General features: G+C 48.4%; 1 protein-coding gene across 18 annotated transcripts in view; it reads right to left on the reverse strand.

The window, feature by feature from the left end:
* TANC2 (tetratricopeptide repeat, ankyrin repeat and coiled-coil containing 2) overlaps positions 1–18,424 on the reverse strand; it is a 225,301-nt gene that overhangs the window by 9,126 nt on the left and 197,751 nt on the right. For 15 of the 18 annotated variants that reach the window (XM_054088176.1, XM_054088191.1, XM_054088186.1 and 12 more), the window contains 8 exons: positions 12,571–12,704; positions 12,029–12,152; positions 7,252–7,427; positions 6,387–6,519; positions 5,801–5,830; positions 4,770–4,861; positions 3,166–3,312; positions 799–899 (listed from right to left, as the gene is read on the reverse strand). In XM_054088176.1, the coding sequence (XP_053944151.1) occupies positions 799–899; positions 3,166–3,312; positions 4,770–4,861; positions 5,801–5,830; positions 6,387–6,519; positions 7,252–7,427; positions 12,029–12,152; positions 12,571–12,704 (937 nt within the window). The remainder of the gene's footprint in view (positions 1–798; positions 900–3,165; positions 3,313–4,769; positions 4,862–5,800; positions 5,831–6,386; positions 6,520–7,251; positions 7,428–12,028; positions 12,153–12,570; positions 12,705–18,424) is intronic. The other 3 variants (XM_054088190.1, XM_054088182.1, XM_054088181.1) reach the window with 1 other exon arrangement.

Here is an 18,424-nt window from a genome sequence, read left to right on the forward strand (position 1 = left end):
CTCCTGCACGGCAGGTAAAAAGGTGGTGGTGTCTACTGAGATACAATGTTTGCCCCGGTGGACTCAACATACCTTGGGCCATTGGTGATCCTCTGCACTGCCACGCAAGGCATTTTGGCTGCCCTTTAAAGCCGAGATGCGTGCAACAACAGCATGCCCAGCCCTTGGGCACAGGACTCAAAAGCTCCTGCTCATTTAGAGATGGCATTGCTATGTTTTGAAATGAATCTCATCCTGCCTCTTTTAGCCTTCGGGGAGGTTAACAAGGGACTGCCCTGGGCTTCACCCGAGATGCAGAGAGGCCCCAGTGCTGCATGAGCTCAAGCATGGCCAAAAGCTCACCAGCTCACAGCACAACTAAACAGCAGTTTATACCTTGAAAAAGTGCTGTAGGACAGAAAGATTCACAGATTCGAAGGCCAGAAGAGATCACCATGATGAAGGAGTCCGCCTTCTGGCATAAAACAGGCCACAGGGCTTCCATGAGTCACTATTTCACTTTGAGTCCACGTTGTGGTGGAACTAAAGTGTATTTTTAAAGAGAATACCCCACTCCGGTGTAAAGGTATCCAGAGACGTTCAGACAAAGTTCAACTAATATGAACCTCTCAAAATGTTTGCATTCACTGTCTCCAGAAATTACCAAATGAAGGAGGTTTGGAATCTCATTAATGAATGTTCCTTTGCCATTTTGTCCTGTGGGGACACAGGAATGGATTTGCACAGTGAATGCCTACATCGGTGTGGCCAGGCTTGAAGAAACCAGTGCCTCGCACTTTTCTCTCTCGCCCTCCTCACCTGCTGCTGCGCTTGGCCCTCGCTCTTGCATAGTAAGCTTCGTAAGATTTCGGTTTCAGCTCCAGGGCTTTAGTAGCAAATTCCTCCGCCATTCCAAAATCCTGTCATTACAATAGGTGCGCAGATGAGTAATTGGATAGAGAGAGAAATAAAAACATAGATAGTTTGGGAAGAAAACAAACAACATGGCCATATGTTTTTTTTTTCGCATGTGCATAGAAAACTTGATGGGACTGGAATGTTTCACATGGATTCAACATCATTTACAGTCAGAGAGCTACGATGACACTTCCAAAGCCTCAAAGTCCTCTTGTAACACCAGATGCTGTCAGCACCCACAGAGGCCAGCGTGCCACTGTCTCCGTTCTCAATGATTGTGCCCCCAACAAGCGCATGCAATCCCTCTCCAACAACCTGCATTCCTGAGGAAACATCTGGTCTCACAGAGGCTGGAATGTAATCTCATGAAGGGTTTTTTTCTATAATTGAAAGCAATAGGAAACCTTTCCCACGCCCTCAGCTTCCCACTCTGCAACACACTGACATATTTCGAAGGGGCTGAATAAACTGCACACGAAGGAAGGGACTATGTTATCTCAGTAGCTACAAACAGGACCTGCCTGGCAAAGGTCTCCTACCAGTGCCACCCATTCCATCGGTCCTTGTCTCTCCCCTGCACCTCTCTTGGCCTTAGGATCAGAGGAAATGGCCTCAAGTTGCCCCAGGGCAGGTTCAGATTGGATATCAGGAAAAAATTCTTCACTGAAAGGGTTCTCAGGCCCTGGCAGAGGCTGCCCAGGGTGGTGGTGGAGTCCTCATCCCTGGAGGGATTTAAGGCTGGTGGATGAGGTGCTTAGGGCTGTAACTTTAATACAATTATTATATTGATGAACAAGGTGGAGTCCCCATGCGTGGAGGGGATTAAAAGTTGGGCAGATGAGGTGCCCAGGCGTATGGTTTAGTAGTGGGCAGGTCCAGTTGGACTCGATGATCTCAAAGGTCCATTCCAACCAAATAATTCTATGACTGGGGGAAGAGTTTGGGAGTGGGGAGGGAGTGGGTGACAGCCCGGAAGGGAGACTGCTCCGGGGCTCTCGAGTGGCAGTGCCAAGAGATCAGACTATTGGCTATGGTTCAAACCCTGCTGGCTGTCCTCTCCTGCCTTGTCCTGAATGCTTCACGCACCACTAAGCTCAGTTGAAGCTCAGCACTTGTGAAGGAGACCTCTTCCCAATGGAAGGGCTTTCATTTCACTCCCAACCCTTGCTTTGGACTGCTGACTTGGGCTATGACGCTGAGCAACGACCGAACAGCACTCTGGATTTGTTAAAAAACTCAGTGGGCAAACTCTGGCTACCTGGACACCCTGCGTGGGGAAGCTCACACTTTTCTTTGTACCTTCAGTAGCAGCTACTGAAGGGTTATTGCCCAACAGCCTAAACTGAGCACGCGGTCAAGAGGCACCTTTATGGTCTTCTCTATAGGTGCAAAAACTGCAGGGGTGATTACAACCCTCTGAAATCCTCAGTCACAAAAACTGGGATTCCCCACTTAACCAAAAATCTTGTCCTTAAAATGCAGGCTTAGCTGTGAGTTGTCTTGTTTAAAAAAGGAGGTTCACACTTATTCTACAAACTGGGTTCTTTGTTCACCAGCATTAAGATTTCACTTCCATTGCTTTTCATCCTTCTCCCTTCGCAGATTAAAGAAATGAAAGTGTCACAAATCCCCCTTCCTCTCCAGTGTAATCTTTGCTGGCTCACAGCCTCAGAAGAGATTTCACTTTTCAAAGCTATGGAGACTTTAAGTCATCGAGGTGAAAGCCTCTGCACGCAGAGAAGGGGGAGGTGGCACTTGTCTGCTGGAAGAACAGACACACTGCAGGTGTCGGTCGCTAGATGCTGCTAGATTGGAGTGGGGAGAGTGACAGCGATCCGGGAGGAGAGGGAGTACGTGGGGGTGTTTCTGGATGAGTCACTGCCCTGGGGAAGCGTTGGCCCCCTAAGCATATGCTCCTTCGTTTTAAATTAATTAGTATTCAAAGGAGAACATCTCCTGGCTCCTCCCTCATTGCTGCCCTAGAAATCTGGAAAATGCCTCCACCCTCAATTCCCAGCACCATCAAAAGGGAGTAATAAAAAATTCAAAAAGCTATAAACATAGCAATGAATTTTTAATCATCAGCAATGCATATTCAATCATTACTTCTTCTGAATTATAAACCGTCAGTGCTCAATGAAGGACAATGAGGTTACGCAGAGGAGAGATCTCAGAGGTCAAAGCACCGTTACGGGATGGACGTGTCCCTGTGCACAGGCAGAAATTGGCAGTTTTGAGCTTAAGGCCACAAAGAGTGAGGAGACTTACGTTCATTTTCCTCCGACATCGGGAGAGGTTGAGAAGCAGCGACACCTTCAGCTCACGGAAGGTTTTCAAGTCTTCTCCAAACCCTTCTCTGGGGAATTTTTTCAGAGCGTACTGGTAGCGCTGGGCAGCCTCTTTCACTTTACCTTTCTAATAGAAGGAGAACATGTCAAAACACAGCCTTGGATTGAGTTCACTACACAGCAGAGAACTCACTCACCAACCCCATGAATGTTTTAGGTTAAAGTAACATGACTTCATTATTTAGTTCTTTTCTAGAGATGGAAGCCAGAACATTTGATCAAGGGAACATCTTTTCGGGAAATGCAGGTGCCTTGTGCAAGTTGAGTTCTCCCACTTCATACAGCTGCCACGCTACAGTGGAAAATGCAACAGAAATTGCATTATTTTAACCTGATACAACTCCTTCTGGCTTCTGGATGGATGGTCTTTGGAGCCAAGTGATCAATAACCCACTTCGGCAAGAACATCCTGCACCGAAAGCTTCACAAGCACCAGGATGTGGGAGTTTGTGTGGAGTTCCTGGGGCTCAGAGAAGCCTCTGCAATAGCAAAGATAAATGCTGTGGCACTGATGTGGCTGTGACGTTGGACAAATGGGTTGAGATTCATCTCCTTGGACTTCAGATGTCTACAAATTAGGTGCCTACATCTAAGCCTGTCAGCTGGGTTCCTTTTATAGTTTATTGGGACGCAACAGTCACCTTCAAAGGGTGACTCATCTTGCTATTCTGGGCACCTATTTTTGGGATGGGACAATCTGCACCCTGGAGGGGGGCAGCAAAGGCAGCGAGGGTGGAAGAAAGAGGGCAAAATGGGATTTAGGACGCGTGCAACTTATAGTGATCCAGACATACATTTTACAGCTACACATAGTAAGCTTTAAAACCTTGCAGATTCAGGTTTCTCAGCTGTATCGTTTATCTCTGGCAGATAACTCCAGTTACAATGCCAACTTTGCGTATTTTCTGCTTCACCCTTAGAGCCTAACAGTGAATCATTGTTGTATTGCACATTTCGTGTGTGTGTGTGCGCACATCTACAAGTTTTAAAGATCAACTTGAAATAAACACAGAGCAAAAAAGACTCTCTAACTGTAATAGTAGAACATGTCCCATGGGCTAAAGGACTCGACAAAGCCATCTGTGACCTGACAATCTGTTTTCACTCCAAAAACTTTCCTCTACGAGTTTTCCTGGGCTCTACTATCTTGTTGCCTTGTTCCCAAGCAGCGAGCCTGCTAGGTAATGACAACGCTGTCAGATCTGACGTAATGACATCAGCACTCCGAATCTCTGTAAAACACTTGGGTTCTGGTGCTTTCAAAGAGGAAATGAAGTGCTGGCTTAAATCCAGAATGCAGAGAGACTTGGCTTCGCTTCAGCTTCGTTACAGATCTGGGCAATCAGTCCCCTCCCTCTCCCCAACCCTACAAACCCAAACCAAACAGTTTGCAACACAAGGAATGCTGTGAGCAGTAGCTTTTCCTTGCCAAGGGTTAAGGCAGCTGCATTGCTCAGTCAAAACCTCACAAAGTGATGCTTCAAGCTGCATCTAACCAGTTTTTCCAAACCCCACTCTTCTCACCTTATAAAACATGTCTCCCTCCTCCATCAGCTTGCTCAACAGGATGATCATGATGTCTGGTTTGGAGGTTGCCATCGCCCATGTTGCTGGACCTGTAGTGTACAGGATGCATGATGGGTAAAAAACTCATACAATGCAAGGGTGGTAGGAAGCTGGGTGGAAAAAATATCCTGGGGTGGGAATTTCTGCTGGAGAGAACAACTTGGCATGGTCAAAGGGCAGAGCGCTCCAAATGACTGAGCTGACAATTCCTCTCACACTTATAATTAACATCATCCACATCACAATGGTTTTCCTTTACAATCATTAAGGCTCATCCTAATCAACCACCACGCTGGTCTGGGAAATGACAGAGCCATTTCCACAAGAGGGCAGTGCTGATCGTGGAACCAGCTGGGGTTTGGGGACACAGCGTGGTTGGGAAACGAAACATATTTAAGAGGAAAAATCAGAGTGGTTACATAAAAGCATTTCTAAATTCAAAGCGTACCAGGAAATCTGCAGTTTGACTGTCCACAGGCGGTTTGTGTTTAACTGGATTGTGATTTCCAGCTTCACAAGTTATGAATAGAGGAGAAAATCCATTAAGGTAGGAAGTAACGGCAAAGGGAAGGTGGTGGCCGAGCGCTGGTGGTGCCCAAGGCACCGTGGGGCTGGGACAGGATGGCTCTGTGCGGGGAACTGCACCGAACCAGTCGTTATCTCGAGCCAGTCGTTATCTCGAGCCAGTCGTTATCTCAAGATCTAACGCTGGGAGGGAAGGGGCGGCAAAAATCTGGGGCCAACTCATTAGTGTGGGTGGAGAATAAGTCAACGATATTCCATAAGTAGATTCAGTACGTTTTGGGGGCAGGAGGTTAGTTTTTGAGTTCAAGTTATTCTCTGCAACAGTCATTAAAAAAATTATTTGAAGGTGAGGTAAATTAAAAGATTAGAGGTGTTGGGGAGGCATGCAGGCTAAATCAAACAGGAGAAAGCAAGGCTGACAAAGCTATCAGATCGAAGCTGATGCTGACAGCAATGAGATATACCTCGTGGGCGACTCGGTAACGTCTGACAACCTTCAAAGAAAGGAGAAAACAAAAAGTTGTAGGAGAGAGGGGGGAAAAAAAATGGATGAAGGTGAAAAAAAAAAAAAAAAGAAAGGAAAAAAGCAGCTGTGAGAGGCAGGCAGCAAAGAAGCCAATGCACCAGCAAAATCCCCTTTCACAGGAAAACGTAACGTGAGCGGCTTGTGGCGCAGTGCAGGTACACTCAGATCTGGAAGCATACACAGAGCAAGTGAAGGCAGCAGCTCACAGCAATGCATGGACATAGTACGCTCGTCGACTCAGACCAGTAAAGATAGGAAAAGCATTACCAGAGGAAAGACCTTGCCAAAGAAACAGTTGTTTATTGATTAACTTTGCTAAGTAATAAGACAGCAAAAAGAGAGATTCCCCGTTTTAATCAAGAGAACAAGGCAGTCAGGACTCGGCAGCTGCTTGCGGAGTACGAAGCAGCAGCTGGGGCTGAGGCCGCCTCTGCATCACGCTCTGGTTTTCTCGGAAGTTGGCCCCGCTGCTCCGAGCCCTGCCTGAGCACAGAGCCGCCAGCACATTGTCCCCTTGCCCCTACCTATCTTTGCTCCTTTCTTCAGCAGAGTGACGACGACCGAGGTGTTGCGGCACCCCACGGCCCTGTCGAGAGGCCGCATCCCGCTGTAGTCAACGTGCTCAATCATGGCCCCATGATCCACCAGGAACTGAACCTGCAAAGAGAAGTCCAACAGTCAGTTCTGCTCTGTGTGCTGCTGGTGATGCACAATCAGTAGAAATACTCAAATACTATGTTCAGTTTTGGGGTCCTCACTACAAGAGGGACTGGAGCACGTCCAGAAAAGAGGACGGAGCTGGGGAACAGGCTGGCGAACAAGGGTTCTGGGAGTGGTTGAGGGGCTGGAGGAAAGAATGCTGAGGAGAGACCTTGCCACTGTCTACAACTCCCTGAAATGAGGTTGTAGTGAGGTGGGTGCGGGTCTCTTCTCCCAAGTGACAGGATGAGAGGAAATGTCCTTGAGTTGCAGCAGGAGAGGATTAGATTGGATAACAGAAAAAAATTATTCACAGAAAGGGTCCTCAGGCACTGGCAGAGGCTGCCCAGGGAGGTGGTGGAGTCCCCATCCCTGGAGGTGTTTAGAAGACAGGTAGATGGGGTGCTCAGGGATGAGTTTGTAGTGGACAGGTACAGTTGGATGTGATGATCTCAAAGGTCTTTTCCAACCAAACAATTCTACGATTCTGTGCTTCACTGCTTGGCCTAAACCCACCTCCACAGGGTCTGAGGGTTCATCAGGCTCATGTGGTATCCTCTACAGATGCACTCGCACATACGGAGGACCAGGACACTAAATGGTTATTGCTACATCAAGGAGAGCTGTTCAGTTTTTGATGGTTCTATGCCAGCTGTTCTTTTTGTTCTGCATCTATTACCGGCCACTTACCACCTCTGCATCGCCATAAAACGCTGCCAGGTCCAGTGGAGTGCGTCCATTTTTATCCGCATGGTCGGTGGCAGCCCCGTTCTCCACGAGGGAACGAACCACGGAGAGATGGCCCTTCAGACAAGCCCAGCTGAGGGCTGTCAAGCCCTCCTTGTCCATGAGAGCAATGGAGGCACCTGAAAGAACAAGCACTGGATCACTTAAGAGCTCTCTGCTCATCCCCTTAGTGATGACAGCTTATTTTTAGAGAGCTACGTACATAACTATTAATTCTTTATTAACGTGGATCCCACCCTCCACGGCAACGTGAAGTGCACTGATAGGAACAGTGGCAAATGAGTTGATTCACACCAAGCTGTAAACTCTTTCACACCTAGTTCTGTAGGCTTTTCTGGCAAACATCATCTGAGCAGCAGGATGGATTTGACATCCCTCATCAGAGACATCAATCTTTCTTTCTAACTGTTTTTTTTTAATCAAAACCCATTCCAGCCTCAGTGACTCAGAGATGAAGACCATTCTGCTGTTTCAGCAGGTCATGGCATACCAAGGGGAACTAAGTCAATTCAGCTCTGTTCTTCTAAAAAAGCACATATTTTCCCTTCTTCACTCCTCTCCCTTTACCCAAATCAACACAATTTCCAGCAATATTTCTCCCTGAACTTCACCCAATATAAATACAACGTTGTGGGATAAACTCCTGCCAACTGCAAGCCACGGAGAGAGGGACTTGACGTTTTCTTGGATGAAGCAATCCCGCTGCCATACCAACGGGTCAGTATTGCTCCATATGGCCGCACGAACAAGAGCTGAATAGCAGCATTAAGTGAATGCTCCTCTTTGTGGCTTTGAAGACAACTCCTGTTGCCATGGCACAGGCAGGGCTCCAGCTCTCGAGCATGAAGAAGAGATTCGTATCAGCTCTGCTCCTCCAAGAATTGCGGCTATCTGAGGATGCTCCTGCCAGCAGGCTGGGATGAATTGCTGCTGCGGTGTTTTTCTCCTGTAGGTAAACTCTAAACTGTCCAGCGTGTGATCTTCACTGGCTCCCAAAAGCTCGGCAAGTGGGAGAGGAATGTGAGTTCCCTGCACCTTCCCGTTCCTCCCAGCTGACACATCCCCCAGCGCACATCAGCCAGCTGACAGCAAACTGACAGGGCTTCCAGCTCGCACAGCTTTTTGTTTGCGGAGGAGCACAACACATGAACATTTGCTCGGGCTGTGTTCAGAAACCTCTGCCTGGAGCTCTCGGCACAGCTGCCGGTGCCTCCCAGCTGCAGCACCGAGTGCCAGCGAGGGAGGCGGCAAACAGCATCTGGGCAACCTGGTGCCGAGGAGGGCCACTGCCTGCAAGGCAGCTCTAACGCACAAGCGAAGGGTTGACAACATCAACTCCCAGCCTCCTGCCAGCCTCTTCTCACGCTGCCCACACTGCCCCCAGGAACTCTTTCAAAGCTCTGTGAACGCCCTCCAGATGATCCTCAACTGACCCAAGGCCAATTTTTGCTCAGCAAAGCAGGATAAAGCTTCATTTCATTCCTCCTTGTTTGTACCAGCTACTTTCTTGCAATCAAATCGTCGAAGTCGTCTCTTGTGCTTTCCCTCTGAGTCTTCTGGAGCAGGTGAGAGAGCTCCTGGAACAAGAGGGAAGGCTGGAAAGCCACATCGTCACTTAGCCTTCCCACTCTTTCCCCTGTCCAGAGGAAGAGATACACCACACCACAGAGCGACAGGCACAGACTTCAGGCTATCGCTGCAGCAACGCAAGCTGAAGGTCTAAGTGAGCAGACAGCACGCACCGCTTCAGAAATGCCCAAACGCTGCTCTCGGGCAGGCTGGGCACGACCTCTGCAGATGCACCAAGCTCCTGACGCAGCTTGGTGAACTTCTGCTTGCCTCTGAAGGCATCTTCTCCTCCTTGGGGGATCTCCACCCTACGTCGCTTTAAGGCAGTTGGACATGAAAGAAACCGATGGTTTGAGGGCGAGCGGCTTAAGGTGACCTCACAGGACTGATCCTTGCTGCAGTGGGGAAGATTTCTTCCGGGTAAACCCAGCTCGCTTTTGAGAGGGCTGGGCTGCTCCTCCTCTACAAAAAATTAATTGCTAATCACAGGAGTTTATGGTTTTATAGGAGTTAATACGATTTAATAACCAGCAGGCATGCAACGATGAGCCAGCCAGAGAGAGAAAGAAACTGTCAGAGCATCAAAAAGAAGCAGAGAGTGGCCAGGATGGTCAGACCTTTCTTTATATATTATGCTTTTGAGCCCTGGTCACCCCACGGGGATGAGGCTCAGCGATGTGTGTCACAGGACAAGGAGTGAGGAGCAGCATCCACACAACCTCCGTAACCCAAGGACGCAAAACCACAGAGGGGCTGATCTTTGCAGGAAAAACAAGATTCAGAATGAAGCTCTCTCCAAATGGAATGAGCACCACGAAATACTTTGCTTTCTGTACTACAGCTCCCTGTAAATACCCACGTTAGCAGAGCCGCTACCAGGAAAGCTGAATTCCCCATTCACACATCTGTCACTTCTGGGTGTTCGGTGAGAGCAGTAGGTGACTCTAAAATTTGGGTTTCAAATTGATTGATGACTGCAACTCTGTTAATAAAAAGTGTTTACAGATGCTGACTGTGTTAATCAAGTACAGTTAAATGAGATTTGCTTTGCAACACACTAATTAATGCTTATGGCTTATGATTCACACACTTGGATTTTAATGAAACATTGAACAGGATTGTCAAAGCCATTTTAATTAAAATACACCATATATCACTGTACCCTGCCCAGGCTTGAGCTAACTTTTTGGGAACACGTGTTAAGAGCATTTTTCGTGGAGTGTATCAAGCTATTTAAAAGAATGCACCTTTTAAAGTAAGAATTATTTCAATATTTTTGCTTTCTTGGGCTCTGGGTGTCCAAAGAACCAGGGAAATGTTACGTGCATTTGCTGGCAATCCCATGGCCCAGATGAGATTATCTGGTATTTTCATCCTCCACTGAACCAGTCAGGATTAAGCAACATGCAGAGAAAAACCCGCTTATTTTAAGCCTTTTACACAGATTCAGTCACGCTGCAAAAGGGACCACATGACAACGTGGGGAGTGTTGATTTGAGATTTTGAAACGAATGTGGGAAAAGAATTAATTCATAATTCATAAAAGCATTAATTCAGTTCTGGAATCCCCAACAGAAGAAGGAGATGGAACTGTTGGAACGGGTCCAGAGAAGGCACCGGAGATGATCTGAGGGCTGGAGCACCTCCCATATGAGGACAGGCTGAGAGAGTTGGGGTTGTTCAGCCTGGAGAAGAGAAGGCTGCAGAGGGACCTTAGAGCAGCTTCCAGCACTGAAAAAGGGCTCCAGGAAAGCTGGGGAGGGGCTTTTCCAAGGGCCTGGAGTGATAGGATGAGGAGGAACGGCTTTAAGTTGGAAGGTGGAATATTTAGATTAGACATTAGGAAGAAATTCTTCCCGGTGAGGGCGGTGAGACCCTGGCCCAGGTTGCCACGACAGCTGTGGCTGCCCCATGGCTTCAGGTGCTCAAGGCCAGGTTGGATGGGGCTTTGAGCAACCAGGGAGGTGTCCCTGCCCATGGCAGGGGGTTGGGACTGGAAGATCTTTAAGGTCACTTCCAACCCAAACTACTTTATGATTCTATAAGAAATTCATGCCTCGACCTGAGTTTTGTCACATCCTTCTGCAGTAAAGATCCCTGAGCTTGTAGCTCAGAGTGGACAGGCAGGCAAGGAGAAACTTGTTCTTGGAAGCCTGGAAACTTTACAGTCAAAAAAGTATTCTTAGAACTACAATATTCAATTGTCTCATGTTTTCGCTAAGAGGTCAGACAATCACTTATGATATGAAGAAAATATCCCTTCCCAAAGAGGGATCTTACCTGAAATACACATATCAGATAACAGTACAAGAATTAAATGCTATTTCTAGCCCCAAATAATGGAAACTTACCCAAACAAACCAACCAAACATCGTCTGTTTGTCAAAAAAAAAAAGAGAATCCTCTAAGGAACTACAGAAATAAGACAGAGTGGTGCTCACGCAGGGTGCAGGGAGCGTGTTGCTCTCACTCACCTCACACATGTACAGCAGGAATGAGTAAAAGTGAAACGTTCCTGTTGACTGAGTGACTGCTGGGAAGGAGGGTTATTGGACAGGGAAGGTACCAAGCAAAGCCATCTGTGACTGCAAAGCTGAAGAGCAAATTATCTTCAAAATGATTTGGTTTTATTTCCAACACATACACCAAAGTCTTGCTCGTGTTGGGCCTTACCTTGCAGCAGATGTTGGTATAAAAAACACAGGCAATGATACTAAAAATGGAAGAGTTAAAATGTGCCCCAAACTCTGGTCCTGTGGCTGAGCATCGCCTGCCTGCTCCGTGCCAATGTTCATAGCTCAGTCCCTTCACTTGTTGATTTTTTTGGCCTAAGGGAAAGCTCCACGCACGGTTCAAGAGCACGTTCGTAACTCAATGCTCGAAGCACCTGTGAGATGTTATTTTTTAACTTAAATGTGTGGTTTTGAAGCTGTGAGAACTAAACAAAACAGATAGCCAAGAGTGACGCTCTGACTATTCTACTCTTGTTCTCCAATAAGCTGCATACGGTGCTGAGAACCCCTCCCACCAGCCAACCCAGCAGCGAGATCCCAACCCTGCCCTGACATCCCAAACTCCAGCTGTGCCAGAGAAAGTGTGGTGGGACTCTTTGTGGCTGGTGTCCAACGCACTTCCAAGCACACGCTCTAACCTTGTGCAAGCAGGAACTCCACTGTGCCCAGATGTCCCTCGGACGCAGCCATCATCAGTGGTGTCCGGCCCTGCTTGTCTGCCATGTTCACATCAGCGCCGTGCGTGAGTAAGAGGTCTACAATCTGCAACACAAAGCGAAGAGCACACGTTGTAAGTAGAGACCCAGCTGGGAAGAAACCAGAGTCAAGAAGAACAGAGCAGTCCCCTTGTCTTGAAACCTCACCCCTCATGGCATGGTGCCCACTGCGATTACTGCTGCAAGATTAGGGCATAGGAGAAGTAATGGAGGTAGAAGGCAAGAAAAATGACCTTTTAAGTCAAAAGCATCCCATTTGCTTCCCATGTTGTGAGATAACACAGCGCTTAAGTAAAAGCTGTCTGTAGTCAGAGTGTCTGAAGCATTGGTATCACTTCTTGTCTCTCCCATCACTCCCCAAGAGAGTTGGGGTTTGTCTTCTCCACCCATACTTCAGAAAGATAGAAAGGAATGGCCTGACCCTGCATTTCAGGCCATCCTGGTGGCACAAGGAACGCACTCACCTGCCAGTGGCCTTGTCTGACGGCGCTGAAGAGCGGAACGACCCCACGGCGGTTAGGCTGTGCCACCGCGGCGCCCTGCTCCAGGAGGAGCCGGCAGACCTCCAGCTTCCCGCGCCCAGCTGCCGCCGTCAGAGCTGGAGGAGAGAGAAGAGCAGTGAAGGGAAAGAATCACACTCTTTGTGGAGTTTTCTCCTATTTGGAGACAGCTCTTTCTGCTGGACACTAAAGCGACGGTGCTCCAACTACCCAACATATCCCACAACAGGCAAAACAAAGAAAAAGAAATATAGAGTCACAGAATGGTTTGGGTTGGAAGGGCCCTCAAAGCCCATCCTGTTCCAACCTCGTGCCACGGGCAGGGACACCTCCCACTGGATCCGGTTGCTCCAAGCCCCATCCAACCTGGCCTTGAACCCCTCCAGGGATGGAGCAGCCACCACTGCTCTGGGCAACCTGGGCCAGGGCCTCCCCACCCTCACAGGAAAACATTTCTTCCTAAGATCTCATCTCAATCTCCCCTCTTTCAGCTTCAAACCACTCTTCCTTATCTGTCCCTGCGCTTCCTGATAGTGGGTCAGAGCAGTGCGGTTCTAACTCTTGCGTATCATTTTAGTTTACTTCTAAGGTCGCCTTTAACATGAAAAAGTCTTGGAAAACCTTTTCATGGTAACATGAAAACGCTTTGGAAAAAGGCTGATTGGGACAATCAGCTTTTTTGTTTCTCAGCAGTGAAACTGGCTGAGAACAGCAATAAGCATAAAATAATTGACAGGTGTTTGCGGCTCAAAAAGTGTTGCTGCAAAGAAACGTAGACCCTTGACATATGGAACCTTCGCCATTTCTCCTTGTGTCTCCTTCAGGTTTCCCTACTGCAGAAAGTCCAGGCTGCAAGACTGTGTCTTAGCAGGGCCACATCGTCCAGAGAAAACACAGGTCTTTAGACATGGGCTGTCTTGATAAGACTTCCTGTAACCTGTCTCATTCCAGCGTGACCCTGACTATGAGAGGCACCAGGCCGGACACACCCACAGAGCACTGCTACCCACTGGGTCTCAGTCACATCTGTGCCTTTTTTCCTGGCTGAACAAGCACAGAGCAGCAAACTTCAGATGAAGGACTTTTAATTTTGATATCCCACTTCAGCCCGGAGATCTTTGGAAGCAGGGAAATAACTGGAAAGCAAAAATGGAATGAATATATTCACTCATTCTCCAAGAAAAATGCTAATTCTGAGCTTTGTTTCTGGCCAGGACTGCTCCTGCCAGCAAGGATCTCGGCACAAAACCCAAATGCTCTCTCATTTCCAGTGTTAGAGATGCTCACAATATTCCAGGTGGGTGGAAGGAACACATGGCAGATCCTTCCCTGACAAAATGTGCTCCGTAAACTCAGGACGTTTAGATGTGTTAGAAGAGATCCCTTTGCAGAACAAAGGGATCTGAACAGGCTGGACCACTGGGCTGAGACCAATGGCATGAGGTTCAACAAGGCCAAATGCCGGGTCCTGCACTTGGGGCACAACAACTCTGTGCAGCGCTACAGACCGGGGGAAGAGTGGCTGGAGAGCTGCACGGAGGAGAAGGACCTGGGGGTAATGGTTGACAGTGACTGAACATGAGCCACCAGTGTGCCCAGGGGGCCAAGAAGGCCAATGGCATCTTGGCTTGGATCAGAAACGCTGTGACCAGCAGGGCCAGGGAGGGGATTCTCCCTCTGTACTCGGCACTGGTGAGACCGCACCTCGAGTACTGTGTTCAGTTCTGGGCCCCTCACCACAAGAAGGATGTTGAGGCTCTGGAGTGTGTCCAGAGAAGAGCAACAAAGCTGGTGAGGGGCTGGAGAACAAGGGTTACGAGGAGCGGCTGAGAGAGCTGGGGGTGTTCAGCCTGGAGAAGAGGAGGCTGAGGGGAGACCTTATTGCTCTCTACAACTGCCTGAAAGGAGGTTGTGGAGAGGAGGGAGCTGGGCTCTTCTCCCCAGTGACAGAGGACAGGACAAGGGGGAATGGCCTCAAGCTCCACCAGGGGAGGGTCAGACTGGATATCAGGAAAACATTCTTCACGGAAAGAGTCATGGGGCACTGGAACAGCTGCCCAGGGAGGGGGTCGAGTCGCCTTCCCTGGAGGTGTTTAAGGAACGGGTGGATGAAGTGCTGAGGGACATGGTTTAAGGGAGTGTTAGGAATGGTTGGACTCGATGATCCAGTGGGTCCTTTCCAACCTGGTGATTCTATGATTCTATGATTCTAAGGAAAAGAGTTTCAAGTGCAGGACCTGCCTTTGACTTGTCTTTGGTATTAACTTTAGACTTTCTGCTTCCTCTCTCCTTGCCCCAACTTTCTGGGCTCTTCGGCACAGCTCCTCTGCCTCGACGCTCTGCTGCTTTCAGGAGGAGTTGCAGCAGAAGGTGGGAGTCTATTTCTAACTGACGTAGCTTGTTTTTTCTTTGAAGTACATTTCTGTGGGCTGGCTGATTACGAGGTGTTGATGGGTTTCCAACTGCAACACTGTTAATGTTGCAAAATTTAATGAATCCTCTCTTGTGTTCCACATGATGGTCGAGTTTTCTTCTTTCGGGGTTAAGAGACACCAAGAGTTAGAAGAAAAAAATCCCATCGCTGCCACAAGCAGAACATACTGCAAAATCTATAATCAGATCCATGTGGGTTTGAAACGTAAGCTACAAATATAGAAAGAGGACTGCGTGTAATGTGCACGGCAGAGGGCTCGGTACGCAGGGCTTCTGGGTTCTATTTCTAAACCTGCCTGCTCTCGAAATGTTGCAGGTTAATTTGAGGTATTTCACGTCAAAATGACTTATGTTTGCAACAATGAAATACTGTAAATCACCTAAGTGTTCGGTGTTCACCATGTTCATCACGTCCTCAGCACACGAAGGACATGGATCTGTTGGAATGACTCCAGAGGAGGTCACGGAGATGATCCAAGGGCTGGAGAACCTCCTGTACGAGGACAGGCTGAGGGCTGAGGTTGTTCAGCTTGGAGGAGAGAAGGTTCCACGGAGACCTTAGAGCAGTTTCCAGGACTGAAAGGGACTCCAGGAAAGACAGGGAGGGGCTCTTGATCAGGGAGTGCAGGGATAGGATGAGGGGGAACTGAAAGAGGGGAGATTGAGACGAGATCTTAGGAAGAAATGTTTCCGTGTGAGGGTGGGGAGGCCCTGGCCCAGGTTGCCCAGAGCAGTGGTGGCTGTCCCATCCCTGGAGGGGTTCCAGGCCAGGTTGGATGGGGCATCTGTCCTCAGAAATGGAGCAACTCTCCAAGGGGTGAAAGGAGCTCAGTCTAGCTGGACTCTAGGAGATCAGCTCACCGAGGTACATCCAAAGCTCACCAGTGCCGTACTTTGAACACAAGCCTGGACAGATAACACCAAGTAGTTCTTCCTAGTGAGACGAACCAGATAGTGCTGCTGCTCTGATAGAGGTGCCTCCCCTGCAGCTCCAGCCTTTCAACCAAAGCAGCTTTGGAAATCCCCAAGCTCCAGCTCCACTGCTGGTCACCTCATGCCCAGAGCACTATCCTGTGGCCGGTGTCCAAACATCCAAACCCAAAAGCTCAGTTAAAGTACTTTAGGAAAAATTCTAGAAGTACGTGCTTCCTTAAGGCTTTTAGCACTCCTTGGATGTGATCAACGTGCTTCTGACACCATCAACGCGCCTCACAACAGCCCTTAGCCTTCAAAACCCCCCAATACAAGGTAAGACTGTGCCCGTGTGATGGTAGGAGGTTGGAAAAGCCAAGGAAAGGTGATGAGAGGAAATAAGAGAAATGGAAATGGATTTGTTTGAAGTGTTCCTGTCTGCCAGAGAGCTCCTGTGGACCAGCAAGGTGAGTCCACCAAGCCCAACCAAGGAGCGGTGATCAAGGTCCTGGGCTGGAAAAAAAGGGACGCTCAATTTTACAGTTTTTCCATGACAACGTAGTGACAGGAGAACAATTCACCACACAATAACAAAGCCTCGGCATAAACACCATAAACCAGTTGTTGCATTTCTCAAACAAAACCTAAGACCAGGTTCAGGTGTGGACGTGCCCCCCTCCGTCAGTGAGCAACGTCAGAAAAGCCACAGGCTCCAGCACCAGGGATGGGCAACGGCACATTCTGCTCTGCCCTTGCGCAGAGCGTGTCTGTTTTCTTAGAGAAAAAAACAACTTTATCTGGAGAAGGAATCATTAAACCGCTCCCCTACAGCACGTGTATCTGTTTCACGGCCTGGCAGCAAGACAAGTGCAGTCGTTCTTTGCACCTCCAACTCTGCTGGAGTTATTACAAGTGACTCAGATACTTTTGTGTTGGGGTTTGATATTAGGCTTGTCCCAGGGGGAAATATTCCAGCTGGAGTTGGCTAGAGCGTGCTGTCAGCAAATCCTGAACTTATGATGTAACTTGGCGCTGCTGTTTGGATGATATCAGCCTGATAGCGCTAAGCCAGGCAGGCAGCTCATCAGTGCAGGATGAGACCCACGAGCAACAAGTACCAAAAACCAGACAAGATTTTTAGAGCAGATTGCTATTTTTAGGTGGAAAACAGCATTTCTCTTCAAATTTATCAAAACTTGCTATTTAACTTTTCGGAAAATAATAATAAAACATTGTGAAAGGGATCCATGTGGACTCATCCTGCTCGTGACAGGACAAAAGGCTGCTCAATTCGGTGCTTGGCTTGGGTTTGCTTATTTTTCCATCTCAGCCCTGTGCTCAGCGCTGGTGAGGCTGCACCTCAAATCCCGGGTTCAGTTTAGGACCGGTCACTCCAAGAAGGACATTGAAGGGCTTAAGCGTGTTCAGAGACGGGAACGGAGCTGGGGAAGGGGCTGGAGAACAGGGGTTATGAGAGGGGGCTGAGAGACCTGGGGCTGTTCAGTCTGGAGAGAAGAAGGCTGAGGGGAGACCTCATCGCTCTCTACAGCTCCCTGGAAGGAGGTTGTTGCGAGGTGGCGTTGGTCTCTTCTCCGTGGTAGCCAGTGACAGGACAAGGGGAAACGTCTTCAAAACACGCCAGGGGAGATTTAAGTTGGATATTGGGAGGAATTTCTTTACTGAACAGGTTGTCAAGCACTGGCAGGGGCTGCTCAGGGAGGTGGTTGAGTCCTCATCCCTGGAGATGTTTAAAAGACAAGCAGACGTTGTACTTGGGGACATGGTCTGCTGGCAGACTTAGCAGGGCTGGATCGATGGTTGGACTCGATGATCTTAAAGGTCTTTTCCAACTGAAACCATTCTGTGATTCTCTGAATAGTAAAGGAATAAACAAGTATTCCTTTGAGATGGCTCCTCAATTTTTGTGTGATTTGCAAATCACAAACTCATATTCCCCACTACTCCAGTTCCTCAGAAACCCTGCTCAGACGGAGAAGCTCCCAGACTGTCTGGGTGAGTTCAGCTTTTAGCATTGTTCGTGGGGTGAAGTATGGGAAGGGGAACAACAGAGATGGAAGAGGCTTCTGCTGAAGAGCTCTCAAGGCAAAGGGCAGCCTGGGAATGGCAGAGCTGCCCAGGACACAGCAAAGAGAAGGCTGTGCTCAGCTTTTAGACGGGAGACAGAAGGATGGTGTGACCTGCAAATTCAGAGCTCCAGGGACAGGCCAGGTTAGATATCAGTTCAGCAAATGCCTGTGGGGTTATACTCAGCCAGACAATCCAGGACTATCTTAACTCAAGAAGCTTATCTGTAGTACCTGATGCCCATGAGGTTATGCTGCAGATACATCTCAGTGGCTTTTGATGACACTCTGAAGGCATCTGGATCACCAATCTACTTACAAGATAATCCTTAGGACCCAAACACCAGAGAATATTTTGGATGAGCTGTCTCTGGCCTGGACATGAATTC

Source organism: Cuculus canorus, chromosome 25, assembly GCF_017976375.1.
Source record: "Cuculus canorus isolate bCucCan1 chromosome 25, bCucCan1.pri, whole genome shotgun sequence".
In the NCBI taxonomy this organism is placed as follows: domain Eukaryota; kingdom Metazoa; phylum Chordata; class Aves; order Cuculiformes; family Cuculidae; genus Cuculus; species Cuculus canorus.